The sequence below is a fragment of the Leptosomus discolor genome, unplaced genomic scaffold (assembly GCF_034619465.1).
Source record: "Leptosomus discolor isolate bLepDis1 unplaced genomic scaffold, bLepDis1.hap2 HAP2_SCAFFOLD_43, whole genome shotgun sequence".
In the NCBI taxonomy this organism is placed as follows: domain Eukaryota; kingdom Metazoa; phylum Chordata; class Aves; order Leptosomiformes; family Leptosomidae; genus Leptosomus; species Leptosomus discolor.
Window position 1 is genome coordinate 688,014 of NW_028237934.1, and position 18,305 is coordinate 706,318.

Sequence of the window (18,305 nt, forward strand, 5' to 3'; positions counted from 1 at the left end):
GTGGAAGACAGAAAACTCTTTCCTTGTTCTCTTTGGTCTATAAGAGTTGCTGAGGTAGTGTGGGTGGCCCTTGTGGCTAACTGCTGTGCGGCAGGAGTGTATTGTGAGGGGTGTTTGTGAGAAGATCCAACAGGAATGCCCAGTATAAACCCCTTGAATCCACTCAGTCATTGCTTCAAGGGAGTCATGCCTTTTCGTCTCCTTTTGCCAGCTTACATAACCCAGAAGTGATGTGAGTTGCAGGGCACAGAGAGAAGTGTCCGAGTTTTTAGACTGGGGAGGGGTGAGGGTGTTGCAAGGAGATGTTGAGTTCTGTATTTAATTTATGGTTTATCAGCATTTGGATGACAGATGTTCTATCCCCAGTCTGGTAGGCAGAGGTCTGTGAAGCAGATGAGGCAAATCTTAGGGAATGAGCTGGTGGAAGACTTGCCCGCTGGCAGGAGAGGCCTAGAATGGACAAGTGCTGCTTTTGATGGAACGTTTCCTGTAATGCCTTATTTCGCTTCTAGATTTGGCTGTTGCTTTGAACTGAATTTGATGATCCTTTAAATCTAACTTTCACTGCATTTGCTTGGAAATGCTGAGGTAGGAGAAGCCAGTTTTGTTATCTCCAGTCAAAAGTTATATGTGCTGAATGGAGATGATGTCTTGTAACTGGCAACATCTATCCTGAAAATTAAACAACATCGTTGTAGAGATAAAAGAAGGAGAAAAGCCTTTGCCTTTGTATTTGATCTATTGCTGCCATCTTTCCTGCATGCTAACTGAAAATAATTCATCTCTTCACATTGTGTAGGGGTGTGCAGTACAGACCAAAGGTGACAGTTAATTATTTAATGAGGGTAAATGCAACAATGCAGAGAAAGGATTAGAAACATCCAAAGTACTCTAGACTGTAATTCTGAAGAGAAGAGCAGAGCATCTTCCAACTGAAGGAGGCTGTAAGGCAGGAGAAGAAAGGCACAGCAAGAGAGGCCTTGTGGAGCTAGTGTCTGTGAGCAAAGACAGACCCAGGCTGGGAGGGTGCCGGTCCATAGCGAGTTCAGGCTTTGGATGAGACCCCTAGGTAAACTTGGGCAGCTGGCAGACATAATACTAAAACATCAGAGAAAACTGTTAATTAAAAGTCCATGAGCGTAGTAGTGCTTTATGTTAGAAGACTGATGTGCCAGGAAATAGATTTCGCAAAGCTCCATCCTGGTTGATAAGGGTGGACGGGGACACGTGCTTTTGAAGTCAGACACACGCAAAGTTGTCTTCATCCAGCTCTTTTTGCTGTGCATAGCGTGGCTGTCCCTGGCGCTGCACGGAGGGAATACGGAAGGCAAAGACAGGACCTGAACAACTGCTCCTTCCTCTCCTGCTGATGTGTTACTATGGCACGTGTATTCGTTTTCGTGTTGTCATCGATAGACGGTGATACACGGGCCTTTGGAGATCCCGATAGAGAGTCCCACTGTGAGAGGCACAGTATAAACCTCTTGCCTATCTCTGGGTTTCTCACAACTTTTAGCGTGAAGTCACGTCACATCAGATCTATAGAGAAGCCTGCTCAGCACTACGGTGAGGATATGTCGACCAGACACACCTTAAACTGGTAAGGAGGGCAGCCGAGGAGAGGGGGGATCCTGGGGGGCCGAGTACTTGCTTGAAAGATGTGAGAGGATGTGACTGTTTTGTGTTCTACATGAGCGCTTTAAGCGTGACTGAGTTCCTGAGTTTGTGTTAATAGCTCTCGCATACTGCAAGTGAGCGCTGTAAGACAGGAATTTGCTCTCAACAGCTCCCTCCAAGGAAGTTGTAGTGAGGCTGGTGTTGGTCTCTTCTCCCAAGTAACTAATGACAGGACAAGAGGTAATGGCCAGGGCAGACTGGCTATTAGGAAAAATTTCTTCACTGAAAGTGTGGTCAGACATTGGCCCAGGCTGCCCCGGGAGGTGTTGGAGTCACCATCCCTGGAGGTGTTCAAAAGACGTATAGATGTGGTGCTTAGGGACCTGGTTTAGGGGTGGGCTTGGTCATGTTAGGTTAATGGTTGGACCTGATGATCTTAAAGGTCTTTTCCGACCAAAACGCTTCTCTGATTCTATAACATTTTTTCGGTCATTTTTCGAGTGAAAAGACAAATGCATTTGGTAGAATGGCAGTTCCCCTCTCGGCTGTTACAGAGGTACCACTGGCACTAGAGAAGATCCTACAGACAGCTCTGTGCTGTATTATCCAGCCACGTGGTAGTTAGTCTTGGAGAATGCTGGTTCTCCAGGGAAGCCCAATATGTGAGGTACCCACCAGCAGGATAGATGTTTGCATGTGGGTTTATGCTGTGTTTATCTGGGTGTTTGGGAGTTGTCCAGAACTGGCATTATTGTGACCATTTCTCAGAGAAATAAATCTCTGTTGAACATGGGTTCTTGATGCATCAGAGGGAAGGCAGCTTCTCTCAGCCTTTGTTCCACTCACGCTTTATCAGGGTCACTAAAAGTGGGCTGAAGTGAGATTTGTCAATCGTAAAAGGCTCAGGAGATGGATGACCACAAGGGATGTTACTTTTGAAAGTTGTTAAACTAGGAGGGAGATGAGAATCGGACGCAGACGCAGACTGACTGACTTCCAAGCCAGTCAAACCCTAGATTGGGGTGGCACCAAGGCTAAGTTTAAATGTTCTTCAGGTGGAGTTTTTCATTCAGTAAGGCCTGCAATTGGCTGGTAGGTGTTGGCTGTGCAGGTATATGGGGAAAATGACAGGCTTTCCAATTCAGGAAATTGCACTGGAGATTTAAAGCAATTGTTCATCCATATAGTTTGAACGCAGAGCTGCGGCTTTCAGCGATTGGATCAATTTTGAAATGCCACCCTCCCTCGTAAGATGTCCGAGACTTCAGCCAAGGCTTTGGCACTTTCTGCCTGTTTTCCCAGTCCCTGGTTTCTGCATCTTTACAGGAGAGAACCTAGAGAGCTACAGGAGCTCGCAAAAGAGGCGTCCTTAGCAGCAGTGGCGGAACTCAGTGTTAGGATTTTGAGAATTTAAATGCAGATTCTTAAGCCCGCAGGGTTCCCTGGTATGCTGCAAATGAATTGTATCAGGATGGGGTTTAGCTTTTAGTCAGACAGCAGTGATCATTTCAGCAAGATGGGTTTGCGTTATTAAGCATTCAAAATCCAGTGTAAAGCTCCTAAAATACACAGTGTTGTCCACAAATATAGAACCGTCTGGTTGTGCCTGCACTGAATCCACAGGAAAACAAGTGAAGCCTTAAATCATTATGCCATGAAGAGCAGAGTTGATTTAAAATGAGTTTCATGCCCTTTTTTTCCTATCACAGTCCTAACTTTCTTTTGATTGTAAAGTTAATCCTGGTTTTAGCTGTGTATTTTGGTAGAGAAGAGAATGATTGCATCTAGTGTAGAAGCTACTAACTTGAATGGTAAGGTGTCAACCAAAATTTGTGAAAGTAATCTTAGAGGTAGCATGGGAGCTTGGTCAAGATGTGTGAGGCTGCGGCTGTTCAGTATTCTAAATGCTCCTTCTTTCCACTTGACATCTACAGGGCACTCCAGAGCAGTGGGCCAGGCTGGTCCAGACCTCCAGCGTAACAAAACTGGAGCAGAAGAAGAACCGACAAGCTGTTCTAGCTGTTCTCAAATTCAGACTGGGTACAGGGTATACTTGTTTTGTGCGTTTTATGAGTTATTGTGGGATCCTTTGAGCAATGTGTTCGTGTTCCAGAGGAAGAGAATTTTTTGGGATGCTTTGTGACACAGCACATTTTTCAGGGCTGCTGTCATGATGTCACGGGAACGTTGGCCCAGAGGAGAAGGAAAGTGTCAGTGCCCAGAGCAGCCTTTGTAGCACGCTCCTTCCAGGAGGGTGTGACGAGAGTGCCCTTTTGTCCCCTTGGTTGGGCCCCGTCTGCAGACTTGTAGTGTAGCACTGCAAAGATGAAGGAGCAAGTCTGTGGTGTGTTCTTTTGCCTTTGGCCCATTCCTTCTGGTTTTTGCTAGACAAAGTGTGGCTGATGACGGATCTAGCAGGTAAGCAGAGGGGTTTACTAGGTGCAGGATATCTGGCTTCTGTATCGATGTGTCCTTTTGCAGTTCCTTAATAACCTTAATAAAATACCATTAAGGTACCGATAGTGCAGAGGAGCCCACAAAGGTGGTGAGGGGGCTGGAGCACCTGCCCTGTGAGGACAGTCTGAGAGAGTTGGTGTTGTTCAGCCTGGAGAAGAGAAGGCTCCGGGGAGACCTTCTCGCGCCCTTCCAGTGCTTAAAGGGGGGCTACAGGCAAGGTGGGGAGGGACTCTTTGTCAGGGAGTGCCGTGATAGGACGAAGGGTAACGGTTTGAAACTGAACGAGGGGAGATTTCAATGCGATCTTGGGAAGAAATTCTTTCCTGGGAGGGTGGTGAGACACTGGAAGAGGTTGCCCAGAGAAGCTGTGGCTGCCCCCTCCCTGGCAGGGTTCAAGGCCAGGCTGGATGGGGCTGGGAGCAACCTGGTCTGGGGGAAGGTGTCCCTGCCCACAGCAGGGGGTTGGAACGAGATGGTCTTTAAGGTCCCTTCCAGCCCAAACCATTCTACGAAAAGAAGCTGCTTTACCTCTTGGGCAGAGCAGAAGCATTGACTGTTAAAGAGCAATTTGCATTTTCTTCATCAAGTTTCTGTTTATTTTATTGGCTGGCAAAACCGGGCAAAACATAGACACCAGAAACTCTAGAAAAAGAGTAGCCTAGTATATTGTCCTGCTGTCTTGCTTGCTATGTAAAATAGCTGTGGCTGCTGGAGGGCTGTTGTGAAAGAGAAATGCTATCTGTTTGGATTTACTTGTTTTGTGGGGTTCCCCCCATCAGGCAGTTTTATAACGGCATCTGGTTAATTCTCCCTTGCACGTTGCAGGTGAAAGCGCCCATGGATACCCAGAAGCCCGTCCTTCGGTGAGTGTGAAAGGAACCTCTTCCTTCCATGGCGTTTCAGAACTGTGGAACAGGCTCTGAGCTTTGCCTTTGGTGACAGAGTGCCAGCCTCGTAGGCTGAACGAAAATACCTTTTGGTGTCTATGCAGCGGCAGTAAAGGGGTCACTGGCTGTTCTCTAATTTTCTGTTCAAGAACTTTTAGACAGATGAAAGTCTGGTTCTGCAGACAGAAGATCGCTTGCTGTTCTTGGGCATGGTGGAATATATCATTCACAACAGTATTCAGTACTGTCTAATTAATCCATTTTAATTTTTAACAACTTAGTGTCGATTTCTGTTACTTGTTATGATTTATCCTTAGTGCAGCTGGATGTGGAGCTGAATATAGATAAGGTTAGAATTGATACGTAAGTGACTGGAACCATTGCAAGAAAGTTTGAAATAATCCTCCACTCTAATGAATACTGGATTGCATAGCAATCCCAGAGATGTAGTCATGCCCTCCCCGTGAATATTGACCAGCTTTAGTAGTGTTGATGTGAGTGGACTGAATAGCAAATGACTGAACGGGGATTTGGCCTTTATTTTCGAGTATCAAGCACCTTAATTTGAGGTTTGGGATTACACAGCAGAGAGCGTGTCTAACAAAATGAAAGTCATCTTTGAATAGTCACACTTCAGATTTTCAGTTGATGCCACTTTCATCATCTTGCTAAAACACACCTTTAAAAGGAAGTTTGGGGTTCAGCAGAGCACCGTAAGCCTTCCCCATGGCTTTTCCCGTGGGTACGGGCCCATTGGCGGATGCTGTGGCAGTTTGCTCTAGCAGACGTAGGCAGTGGTGAGACAGTCCAGACGGGAGCTTTCAAAAGTTACTGACTCAGAGAATGCTGGTTGGATGTCACAGTGCAGGGAAAAGCAGACTCAAGTGTGGTGTGATTATCAAACCTCCCAAGTGCCAGAATGGGGACTGTCACTCACGCTGCTGTCTGTCTGTCCACAGAGCACAAAACCAGCCTCACAACCCCCACCAGCTCCCTCTGTTTCTGAAGGAGAGGATGAAGGTGATGAAGAAGAGGAAGAGGACAACAAACCTCCCCCTGTTATCGCCCCGTGGCCTGAACATACAAAACCAGGAAGTCCCAGCTTTGGTCAGCACTGCAGCGGGTGTCATTCAGAGCTACATGTTTCGGATCAGACAGCATTTGCTGTCCACGGATGAACGGGCTGGAGTCCTACCGTGACCCAGTGCTTCACCCACGTCACCGACACCAGGAAAGTGTGCCTTGAACTTTCCCATGTAGTCATGAGTTTCCTGTGATTCTGAGAGGGACCGTGTGTTCATCAGTATCAGATAAGAGGCAGCACTGTGTCTGTTAATGCCAGCGGTGTCAACGTGAGCAGCTTTGTCCAAAGTGCCTGTATGGGCTCTCTGGCATCAGCGGAGAGAGCGGTCATCAGACACAGTCCACCCCCTTGCGGGATCCTTAGGAGAAAGTGTCCCCTGGAGGTAGCCGTCGCTCTCCGCAGGCTGTACAAGTAGGTAAATGAAGAGCTTAGGCTGCCCCCTTAGCTTTTCCATGGCTGCAGTTTGGTGAGGAGAATCCTGCACAGCTCTGCCTTGTGAAGAGAAGGGAGGTCTCTGAAGGACTGGAACGCAGTTCCTCGTGGCCACTCCCTACGGCTTGAAATCCTGATGAGAAGTCAGTTCCACCGTTGTGATCAGAAAAGGGAGATGCTTCCTGCTTCTGTTCAGACACTTGCGTAGCAGCTAAAGAGTCGTGTCGTTACCCGAGAAAACACACGAGCATCAAGGCACAAGGCTCTGGGGCCCTGGACAGACCTATTTCTGTATCCTTGCACCACAGTAAATTCATTGTTTGAGGCATCTTTTCAGAAAATCAATGAAAATTGAAAATGAAACTGACCGTGAACTTGTGTAAAGCCAGCCTTTCACTTTTGTCTGTTGAGGTTGAGAAGGGGAGAGCAAACCCAAACATTTTAAGAGCCCTGGATGGGGCAGACAGCATCTTCCTAAGGGTTTGCATTTGAAACACGATCTCAGGGGCATCTCTGCAAGCTGCTTTTCTGACGCAAAATACTTTCTCGTCACAGACCTACACCCGCTCTGTAATTGAACCTGCGGCTGCACCAGCACCAGCTGAAGGAGCCACCACTCGCCAGCCTGAAAACTCAAATGCTTTGTACAGAGACACGGACCGGTGGCGAAAGAAACCCGAAATGAGCGATGAGGAGATCCTAGAGAAACTGAGTATGTGTTCTGTATTTCTTGTCTGATAAAGCAGCGTGTGCTCTACGCGTGTCTCGGGGTTACAGGTGCTCAGTGTTCATCCTCAGTTCAGTGTCGCAGCGTCCCGACTCCCTACACGAACTGTGACTGTGCTGAAGAGGAAGCGAGAGAGCGCTCTGGGTGTTCCTTGTGCCGCCGAGGGCAGCTGTGACGCGGTTGGATTTGCCTGAGCTGCCTTCTCCGCTGAAGGCAGAAGCAGAGATTGTTTCTGGTTGAGCAGAAGGCTGTGACCTCTTGACTGGCCTAGCGAACGCCTGTGTGCTAATGGCCAAATGGACCAGAAGATTTGGGTTCCTGAGTGATCTTTAGACTCCTGATTCTCGGCAGTCATTGGAGCCAAATATACTTTGCAGAAATCTGTTGGGCTGTTGGTTTGGGATTGTTTTGCTTTGTGGTTTTGTTGGGTTTGGTTTCTTTTTTAACCCATAGACAACCACAGCACTAAGCTGATTCTTTCAGCCTCAAGGAGCTCTCCTGCCCCAGATACTCCATTGGTGACATTTTTATGCCTGCTGTTACTACTACTGCTTCTACTAATAGATGGGAGTTCATTTTCATAAGAATTCTCTGTTTTTGTCAGAGAGAACTCCTTTGAAAGAACATCAGTTGACACTGTGGATAGAGAGGAGGAGGTGTTTTCAATGTGCCCCAACAGAAAAAAGAAAAAACTTTTATAACAATCCTTGTTTTATTTCTTAGCTTTATGCTTCTAAAGATGTACCCGAGACACATCTGCGTGGCACGATCAGGTAAAACTGCACTGCAGGCGTGTCTCAGGAGGCAGCCTGCAGCACATCCACCGTATATCCTTCCGATACGGGGCACTTTGTCATAGCTCATTCCCAGCCAGTTCATACCATTAGAATCCTGACCGTTGGCCCCAACCCCTGGCTAGGCCCTACTCTAGGAAAAGACACCAAGCCCTTTGTGATTCTGCAGTACAAGAGCTTAATCTGCTTCTTGCACTTCATAACGGCCAGTGCTGTGTTCTCAGATGGAAACTTGTTGGGTCCATAGCACAGCCCAGTTTACTCTGTGTCTGCTGTTGACTGTTAGGACAGCAAGCGGATGGAGCTACACCTCCTCGTGTGTGATCTCAAAGCCAACACCATTCTGTCTGTAACAGGGACAACAGCTTGTAAAGGGGTGCAGTCTGGCTGTGGCTTCTTCACAGCGGCTGTCAGTGCTCGTCCTTGTGCTGTACCACCCTTTCTGTCGCACCTGCCCTGCCACTGATGGCTGGTGTGACTGCAGAGGCTGAAGCCTTCCTCAGCTGGGAGATTTCAGCTGCTCCTGTAGAGTTCTTTGCACCCTTAGCAGGTTGACAGGACTCTCAAGAACTGAATCTCAGTGCCATGAGGGAGTATCCAAGGTCTCAGTTCAATAGCTTTAGCTGAGGGCACAATGAAGTAAATTCCAGGGCAGAGGGTTCCTTGCAGGTATGCCAGCTTATAAAGGGAGGAATTAGAGCGTCTTCAACAGAGGCTAAATGTTTGAGGCAGGCTTTGCAAAACAGTGTTAGCAGGGGGTGTAGCCGGTGGTGGGGTTGCCCCGTCGTCTTGCCGTGCTGGCAGGCAGGATTCCTGGCTAGGCATCCAGTCAGATGCCCATGTGGATGCTGAAGCCCTCTTCTCCAGAGAAAATGCCTGGACAGGGGAGGGAGGTATTTGTTCCTACTTACAGTGAATGGTGCGTCACCCGGTTTTGCTTTGGATGCACAGGTGAACAAAGAAGCCTGTGTTTGTGTTGGTGATACAGGAATATTGCCAGATGGGTCAAACAAAATATGCTGTGAAACACTGGAATTCTTCCTCCTGAACTAAGATTCTTCAAGTATTTCAGTGATGTACGTTGCAAGTGAAACCTTGAGAAGTCATTTGCATTGAGCGATCACCTTCGTTGTTTGTGTTTTATCTGGGAAACTACCGGACCAGAGAAAGCAGTATGGTTTTTTTCAGTTATTCCTTCAGATTAGTGTAGCAGATCTTGGCTCTTTCACTCAACACAAACACGGCACCCTAATGACTGCTTGCTCTCCTCGCCGTTCAGACCGCCTGCACCTCCGAGTGGGCCAGAAGCCGTCAGGCAGCGCACGCTTCCCTGTTGGCCTTCAGTGGCAGCTGAGCTGCACGGTGGCTGGTGGAGCCGGCCTGTCCCACGGCCTGTGCCGGCCGGGCTGGCCCTGCCTTCCCCTGCCGCAGCGCAGAGCTGCCGGGAGGCGGCAGCAGCCCACCTGGCCTGCCTGCTGACTCGCCTCCCCTGCACCCCTGAAATGATCAGCATCTCGGTTGTGCAGCTCTGGCTGACACCAGCGCCTGAGGAGTGTTGCTGCTGCTGTTGTCCAGCACGGCTGTGCTTGTTGGGGGAGGTCAGCGTGTGTGCAGTGTCGGGAGTGCGAGTCAAATGCTGGTCACGGATCCGGGTCACGCTGAGGACAAGCAGCGTGGTTCTTCAGATGGCACAAACAAGGTCTGCTGGGGGCCTTAGCCTGGTAATACGGGAGGAGGGTCATAGTTCTCAGAGCCCTGTAGTTCTTGGTTGTAACAGGAGACGCTGTTCTCTAAAAACATAACGGCATTCTTTTGGCAAGCCGCTGAAACGTTGAGAAGATCCCCTCCTGGGAACACTGTGCAATATTCTCCCTGTCTGCAAGTGGCACCTGTTCATCAGAATGGATTCCAGAACCCAAGGGGCAGTTAACCTCCAGAAGTCTTAAACCTTCTGGGGAATCGCACAGACTATTTCTTGCTAAGAAGATGAAGGCTCTGTTGTTGCAGCTGTCCTTAGTGTTTCGAGACAACAAGCACTTGCACTGGTACTTGTTCTTTTCTGATCTGCGGCTCCTGTGAATGTTTCTCCAAGTTCTTGGTTTCCTGTCCGGGTGACTCTCCAGAGGACTGTAAAAATCAGTCTTCGTGGAGACTCTCTGTGCTGCGGAGCTGCCTGTATCGTTGTTGTCACCCAGCTGCCTACAAACGGCTCCCAACCCCAGACAGTGGGGCGGCATTTCTGATCTGCTGGAAGGGGGTGTCTCCATTTTTAATGTTGTTTCTTTCAGGGAGCACTGTGAGCGTGGCAGATCCTAAGCAGAAATACACTCGATTTGAACAAGTCGGGCAAGGGTAAGTCCAGTCACAGTTACTTCTACAAAATCATGGGCCAGTTATTTTGCTGGTGTGATATCAAGCGTGAAGTCGGGCAAGCTCCAAACGTGTTCAGACCCTGGGCTTAGATTCTCCTGTCTCTCAGTACTGATCAGAATTGGTGCCTGTGGTCAGAAGGCGTCGTCAAAGAGCACTTGATGCTGGTAACGTCTTGTCTGCAGCGAGGGGCAGGACCTGGAAGATCTACTGTCCCTCAAGTTTGTAGCACCCGTTTGCTTGTTTTCTTAGGGGAAATCATTTTTGTGTGTCTCAAAATAATACGGCCACGCTAAAGAAAGAAGAAAAATCTTTATTACCTGAAAGAGCAACTTAGAACCTGATAGCTGTCAGATAAATAACACTTCTCAAGAACATTTCTTTCCACTCTTTTGCTTTAAAAAAGTATTTAGTGATCAGGATTATAACGGTATAGTTTAGAAATTGCAACCAGAGATTATATATTCAGCTCTCTTTTCTGGGAGAGGTAGTGAAAACCAACCATTCAGTAATACATGCAGTGTCAATGCACTGTCCTTTCCTCAGATGGCTGGCACGTGTGTTCAGGGCTCTCAGAATGACTGCGTGGTGTTGCCTGAGTTTTGCAGATAGATCCAAAGAAGAGGTCTGAGAAGGCACAGCTAGACTGTGCGTGTGTTACATTCTCTGGAAAAAAATCCACACACACACCCCGCAAGGAAAAAAAAAAAAAAAAAAAAAAAGAAAAAGGAAAAAAACTAAACCCCAACAGAGCAAAACTGGAGAAAAGGGGAAAAGAATGAAATCTATTATTTTCCAGTCTCTGTAGGCACCCTGCCCTTCAGTTTTGGACTGAAAGAATTTAGTATGAACTCTGGAGATTTGCACCAGCCCTTTTTCTTCCTCTTGGACCTAAGTTTTCACTTGGATAGCCTGCATGGCAGGGGGCTTCTGGGCTGCTGCGCTGTGCGCTGCTGGCTGAAGGAGTGGAGGAACCAAGGTGTTTTAGAAACACTACAGGCAGCAGAGAGCTCCTGTCAGGGCTTTCACTTCCAGGGTCTAAACCACTTCTCATGTCTTTGCTGCTCTTTTGTTTCTAGGGCATCTGGAACTGTCTATACAGCACTTGACATCAGCACGGGACAAGAGGTAGGTGTCAGCAGCCCCAGCAGATTTGGCAGGGGTTCAGCGCTTTCCCCCCTGGTGCGAACAGCGGATGGGCTTTCGGATCGCCAGGAGATCTTTACTGCAAAGACTTCCACATGGCTGGGGGCGTGTGGCTGGGGGTGGGGGCAGTGTCCGAACACTGGGCTCCCCCCTGGGCTGCACATTCACTGACGGACACCCACCCCTCATCCTGCCCAGCCGCACGCCCGACGTGCAGCCCCCCAGCGATGTCTCCCCACCCACGCACCATTCCGTGCCCCCCCAGCCGTATGCCCCCCAAGACCCCAACTACGCACCCCTCCATTCCCATTTACCCCCTCAGCCGTGCCCCCCCCATGCCCCTCACCCACTTTGGGCCGAGCTCTCCTGTGCTCCCCAGCCATGTCCCCCCACCCAGCCATGCCCCCCCCCATTTTGGGCGATGCCCCCTGAGCCCCTCCAGCCATGCCCCTGCACCCCTGCTGGCCCCTCCCCCCGTGCTTTGCCCGCACCCCCGGGCTCCGCTCCCCTGCCCGCGCGCCCCCGACCCGGCCGTGGCCCCGCCCCCCGCCCCTCCCCATTGGCTCCCGCCGCGCCGCTCCCCTGTTAGTTTTCGAATATAAATAGGGGCGGCCGCGGGCGCGCGCCCCCCCCCCCTCGCGCACCGGACGGCGGAGCATCGGCGCGGCCCCGCTCCGCTCCGCCGGGGCCGGGAACGGTCGCTCCAACGGGTGTCATTAACGCCTCCCTTCCTTTCCTGCACTCGCCATGGCGGCGCAGGGCGGCCCCGGTGGCCGTGGGCTAGCCGGAGTGGCCAGGAGGCGAGCGGGCATGTCGCCGGTCACCCCGCTGACGCTGGATACGGACAAGCTGGTGGGACTGGGAAGGTGAGTGGAGACAGGGCGGGGGGGGGGCTGCCCCGCACCGCACCGCACCCGCCTCCCCCCCACGCGTGAATGCTGCCGGCTCAGGGCAGTGCTGAGCGCGGAGGGGGGGGACACCACCCACCGCCCCACCCGAGGGGGGCACCCCGAGGGGTACCGGTGGGTCCCCACGGGCTGATCGCCGCCCCCGCCCTGCCCGCAGCCACTGGGACACCCCGAAGCGGCGGGTGGCGGGGCTGTCCTTGCAGAGGCGCCGGGCCAGCCCGTGCCGGGGGTCGGCAGCCTTGGGCTCCCCCCGCAGCTCCGTCTCCTCCAAGTCCTCGGACGCGGGTGAGCGATGGGTGCTGTTGCCACACCCGCCCCTGCCCCGATTCCCCTCCTCCCCTGGGCTGGGGGTGTGCAGGGGGAGCTGTGCCGAGGGGGTGGGCGTTGGGCAGGGGGTCACTGCATGCAGGGAGGGGGCTGGGAAGGCAGGGGAGGGGTTTGAGGGTAGGGAAGGGTCTTTCTGGGGGTGCACGTGGGAGCCGAGTCCCCCGCTCTGTCTCAGCTCCTGGCCATGCTCTGAGTCAAACTGGGATTTTAAACGGGGATTTCCTCCCCAGCGCTTCCTTCCCTGTGCTGGATGATGGGTGGGAGCCCCCCCACCCGCCCAGGCCTGCACCCCGGGGGGGGGCTCGGCTATGGACCACCCCAGTGGGGGTCCCTGGGCAGGGTGATGTGGGACATGTTGGCCAGGATGGGTGGTTCCAGGGTCGTCCCTTTGCTATGCTGGGGGACGGGAGAAGCTTTGGGTGAGGGTCCCGCCTGAGCACACAGCAGATCCCACCCTGTGGCCCCCTCCCCAGCACTAGAAGGGAACACAGCTGGGGTGGGGGGGGCTCCCCTGCACCTTGCCAGCGCCCCACAGGAGCGGGGGGGGACCTGTGCTGGATCAGGGTCCCGGGGGCACGGCGTGCCTCCCACCCGCCTCCCCCGGTGCTATCCCTGCCCCTTGTTCCCGCAGGAGTGGGGCTGGACTCCCCCACGCAGGAGGACCCCGCGGCACTGGAGGAAGTGTGAGTGTCCCTCACCCCGGGTCCCCCCACTCCGGGAGGTCTCCACCCTTGCCCACTGTGTCCCCCCTGCTCACCCTCCCCAGGCTGCCTGCAGTGCCCACGCTCGGCCTGTCCCAGCCTTGCTGGGGGGCTGTGCTTCCAGCTGTGCCCTCCACCCCAAAATTGATTTTTGGTGGGGGGTGGTGTGAGAAACCACCTCTAGTGGGGGTGTCGGTGCTGGTGCTCGGCCCAGCCCTGCTGCAGGCAGGGGTCTGGCAGCGGGTGCAGGCAGGAAGCCTCTGCGGTGCTGCCGTGCCAAGTCCTCCTCTGGCAGGGACGGCTGGCAGACGGCTCGCTGCCTCACCACGCAGTGGGGTGAGGGTGCTGAGCACCTCCCTGGGCTCCCAGCACCCCCGCCTCAGCCTCCTTGGGGTGCTGCTGCCCAGGCCTGGCAGATTTGGGGTGCAGGGATCAGCTGAGAGCCGAGCTCTGCAGGGCTGAGGGGCTCTGGGTGCCACGCCGGTGCCACACTAATGTCTTCGCCCACTCTCGGGGCCGTTGGCAGAGCCCCTCTCTGGCAGATGTTGGTGACTGAGTAACTGGGGGCAGATGGTGATGTTGGGGCAGCCTTGGGGCTGGGTGGGCTGGGCTGCAGGGGACACGCCAGTGCCCCCTTCGTCCTGTCGCAGTGTGCAGCTGCATGGCCATATGGCCGACGACCAGCATCCCCAGCATCTCCGCTGCCGGATTTACATACAGGTGGAGAGCGGGCGCCACTGCCACCAGCTACATCTGGGCCCCGAGTGGGGTCAGCAGGGTGCCCTGGACAACCTCAGCGTGCTGCTTAACCCCCCAGCCCAGATTGGGGTCCCCCCGTCTGAAACCAGTGATTTCCAGATGGGGTTTTAACCCTTTGTGGGGCTGAAAGCCGCTCAGCTGCTCTCCCCTTGGGGGGGGCTGATGACCCCTGCGTGGGGTGGGGTCCCTGTAAGGGCTGCGGCTGCCCATCCCCGGGGCTCCTGGGCTGCTCAGGCTGGGGCACGGGGTGCCATCCCCCCTAACCCTGGCTCCTCTCTTCCCGCAGCTTTGAGACAGCCATCCTAGAATCCAGGAGAGCTCTCAAAGAGTAAGTGAAGGGGCTCTGTCCCTGTGCCCAGACCCGAAAGCCAGGCTGTCTGTCTGCCCTTCCCTGGGGTTTGGATCAAGCTGTCGGTGTTGCTCAGTGGCTGGAGGAATTGGTGCCCTGGGGTCCTGTCCGGGGAGGTCTCACCCCACTGTGGGGACCCAGGGGACAAGGGGGTCCATGCCAGCTTCGGGGTGGTGGGGGGGGTGGGATGCTGCTGGTCCAGGGCATCTTCTCTCCTCATTCAATCCTTTTCTTTTTGCAGCAATAAGCTCCTTATCCGGAGGATCCACTCACTGCCGGTAAGTCCCGGGGGCTCTGCAGGGCTGAGCTGAGGGCGGCTGGATCCTGCTGTGCCCCTGGCTGAGCTGGGAGGAGGAGGAGGAGAAGGAGGAGGATGGAGCTGGGGAGCGCAGGGGCTGTGCAGCACCTCTCACCCTTCCCAACCCGCCCTGCAGCCACAGCTCCTGGGGGCCAGCCCGGTCCTGAAGAACATCACCCACTGCCGGGAGTTCAACAGCCACGGGGCCAGGGAGCAGAGGGGCCCAAGGAAGCCTGAGGACAAGGTGAGGGGGGGCAGCAAGGCTGGGGAGAGGGAGGCAGGACCGGGGAAGGGGCAGGGGGATGCCGTGCCCACCCCCCCCTCCCCCACTGCTGCAGGAGGGGTTTGTCTTCAAGAAGCTGCAGAGGCCAAGTCAGCGCAGCCGGCTGCCCGCCGGCGATGGGGCTGCGGGGAGGGACCCCCTCAGCCAGAGACTCGGCTCTGCACCCGGCCTGCTGGTGAGAGGGGCTGGGGGTGCTGAGAGGGGGGCACCGGGGGTGGGTGGTCCTGCTGCAGGGGCTGCTGAGCCGGGACCTGCTGCTCCAGCCTCCCTGTTTGCACTGGAGACCTGTGGGTGTGGGAGCTGGGGGGATCGGGGTCACTGTGTCTGCAAACAGGGCTGGTGTGGGGCTGGCCCCACTCCTGAGCCATGGGCTGTGTCGTGTCCCCTCCCCAGTTCGACACCCCTAAGAAGGAAAACGCCGTCCAGGGCGAGAGCCCCATCATCCTGCGCCGGTGCTCCTTAACCTCCTCCATGTCTGAAGAGGAAGATGATGGCTTCGTGGAGATCCTGGATGAGGAGGAGATGAAGGTAGGGAGGGCTCCTCCATCTGGACAGCTGGATGTACCCTGGCCAGGGGCTCCGTCCCTGCCCAGGGGGATGCGAAGCAGCAGTGGGACTCGTTCCCTTCACGCTCTCCTCTGTCTCGCCCCGTGGCCCCCCCGGGTGCCCCCCCGGCAGAGCAATGCTGACGTGCCGCAGGGGATGGAGAACCTGCTGACCGCGCCGCTGGTGAGGAAGGAGGAGGCCGAGCCGGTACATTGGGTGTCTCGGGGGGTGGATAGGGCCCCAGGCTCCCCCTTCCTTGGGTCTCCAAGGTGGGGTCTGAGGGTGAGGGTCACTGGTTGGCGAGCAGCACTCACCCCAGGGCTGTGGGCTTGTCCTGGGTGGTGTGCAGCCACTAGAGAGGGACCCTTTTCCCTTTGTTCTCGTGGTGCTGGGGAGGGTGTATGTGGGGGGAATGCCGGACCCTTGGGCAGCGACATGGGCTCTCTCCCCACACAGTGTCCGGTGAAGCACGGCAAGTGCCGGCAGCTCTTCCACTCGCCCTCGATGCCCAGCAGCGTCACCAGGCCCATCCTGAAGCGGATAGACCGACCCCAGGACCAGGACAACCCTGTCAAGACCAAGCGACGGAGGAGCGTGGCCGGTAGCCCTGGCGAGGAGGCGGCAGCGGCGGAGCCGGTGGGTGATGGGGAATCCTTGGGGTGAGGCGTCCTTGCCCATCCCTGGTGGGACTGCCCGGTGCCACGGCTCTGCCGGCGCCCTCGCTAACACCGAGGGGGGTGTCCTGGTTCATGTCCCCGCAGAAAGCGCGGCTGCTGTGCTCCAGGTCCTTCTGCCACGAGGAGATGGAGAACCTGCTGGCCAACGACCACCGGGAGCTCATCGGGGACTTCTCCAAGGTAGGGCTGCTGGGGGTGCTGCAGGCTTGGGGATGCCGCCTGCCCCCCTCTCCTGAAACAAAGGGGGACCATCAGTGGAGCCCTGCGCTGGTGCCAGAGCCCCAATACAGCTGGTGGCCCTTGTTTGGGACCAAGGGGACTTGGGGCTGAGACTTTCCAGCCTGAAGAGCCTGACCCACTGCTCTTCCAGTGCCACAGCGCCGTCCCTCTTGGGAGGGAGCAAACGTCGCAGGCGGGGGGTCTTCTGGGCTGGGGGGAGCGGGTGGCAGCCAGGACGTCTCCCTGGGGACAGATCCTGACCCAGCACCCGCCTCTCCTCCAGCCTTACCTTCTGCAGATGGTAGAGGGGAAGCACCCGGACCTGAAGTACATTTCCCCCGAAATGGTAAGGGAGCAGCGACCTCTTCCCCAAAAATACACCCCCACAGGGCTGTCTCCCTGCCCGCCCCCCCCCGCCCCCCCCTCGGTGACGGGCTCCCCCCACAGATGGTGGCAGTGCTGACGGGGCAGTTCAGCAGCCTCATCGAGAGCTGCGTGATTGTGGACTGCAGGTACCCCTACGAGTACGAAGGAGGCCACATCAAGGTCAGAACCGCTGCTGCGCCCCTCGGGGCTGGGGACAGGGTGGTCATGGGTGGGGGAGACACAAACCTGTCAAACCTCAGAGGGGCTGATGCCCCCCCCAAAAGGTGCTGAACCCCCTGGAGGGGTTGAGAGCCTCCCCAAAGGTGCTGAGCACCCCCGGAGGTGCTGAGCCCCAGCTGGAAGGAGGAGGGGGGTGAAGGCATTCCCAGCAGATGGGGCAGAAGGGGGGCAGGGTATGAAGGCCCCCCCCCCGCCCCGAGATGAAATGGGAGGATGGGGGGGCTGAAAGGGGCCCCTCTCCCTCGCCAGGGCGCCGTCAACCTGCCACTGGAGCAGGACGTGGAGGAGTTCCTGCTGAAGAAGCCCATCGTGCCCTTCGACGCCAGCAAGAGGGTGATCGTCATCTTCCACTGCGAGTTCTCCTCCGAGAGGGGGCCCAGGATGTGAGTTTGGGGGGGTTGGGGGAGGTGGGGTGGACGCTGGGTTCTGCCGGACCCCCTGGACATGGCAGGATCCTATCTGGGTGCCAATCCTGTCCCCTGTCCCGCAGGTGCCGGTTCATCAGGGAGAAGGACCGAGCCTGTAACGAGTACCCCCACCTCCACTACCCCGAGCTCTATGTCCTGAAGGGGGGGTACCGGGAGTTCTTCCCCCAGTACCAGGTAAGCCCCCCTACCTTTCACCCCCTGTGTGGGAGGGCGGGCGGACCCTGGCAGGAGGGTGAGAGTGCTGGGTGGGGGGAAATCACCCTCTCCGCTCCCCAAAACCCTGCCCTGTGAGGGGAAAGGGTCTGGCTCTGAGCATCCTCCATGAGGGTGGTACCTCCAGGGGAAGGGGGTTGTGCTGGGGGTCCTGGGGGGTGCTGGGTTTGCCCCAGGGGGTGGGGAGGGGGGCCTGCGGGTGCTGACAGAGCCGTGGGTGCCCAGATGCACTGCGAGCCCCAGGACTACCGGCCGATGGACCACGAGGACTTCAAGGAGGACCTGCGCAAGTTCCGCCAGAAGAGCCGCAGCGGGGCGGGCGAGCGCAGCAAGCGGGAGCTCTACAGCCGCCTCAAGAACTTCTGAGGGACCCCCGCAGCCCCCTGCCCACCCCCTACCCGGGGCTGCCGGTGCTCACCATCGCCCAGCCCAAAACCTGGTCGCCACCCTGCCCCCACTCACACACAGCCCTCCCAG

At 55.3% G+C, this 18,305-nt stretch overlaps 1 protein-coding gene across 1 annotated transcript; it reads left to right on the forward strand.

The window, feature by feature from the left end:
* Positions 1 to 1,379: 1,379 nt before the first annotated feature.
* On the forward strand, positions 1,380 to 18,194 carry LOC147412356 (M-phase inducer phosphatase 2-like). The gene is made up of 19 exons (XM_086481444.1): positions 1,380 to 1,600; positions 2,944 to 3,010; positions 3,552 to 3,657; positions 3,814 to 3,840; positions 4,637 to 4,660; positions 4,900 to 4,937; positions 5,921 to 6,048; positions 7,029 to 7,189; positions 10,287 to 10,350; positions 11,448 to 11,496; positions 15,533 to 15,667; positions 15,818 to 15,913; positions 16,154 to 16,321; positions 16,447 to 16,542; positions 16,865 to 16,927; positions 17,029 to 17,127; positions 17,437 to 17,570; positions 17,678 to 17,789; positions 18,054 to 18,194. Exons 1-19 carry the CDS (start codon positions 1,380 to 1,382, stop codon positions 18,192 to 18,194), a joined length of 1,929 nt encoding a protein of 642 aa, XP_086337570.1.
* The last annotated feature ends 111 nt before the right edge of the window (positions 18,195 to 18,305 follow it).

What these genes read in the sequence shown, in the direction of transcription:
- LOC147412356 (XM_086481444.1), top strand. Translation starts at nt 1,380, where the DNA reads ATGGCACGTGTATTCGTTTTCGTGTTGTCATCGATAGACGGTGATACA. An exon ending in GGAGATCCTAGAGAAACTGA is followed by an intron (nt 7,190 to 10,286) that starts GTATGTGTTCTG and finishes TGTTTCTTTCAG; the next exon opens with GGAGCACTGTGAGCGTGGCA. An exon ending in TACATTGGGTGTCTCGGGGG is followed by an intron (nt 15,914 to 16,153) that starts GTGGATAGGGCC and finishes TGTCCGGTGAAG; the next exon opens with CACGGCAAGTGCCGGCAGCT.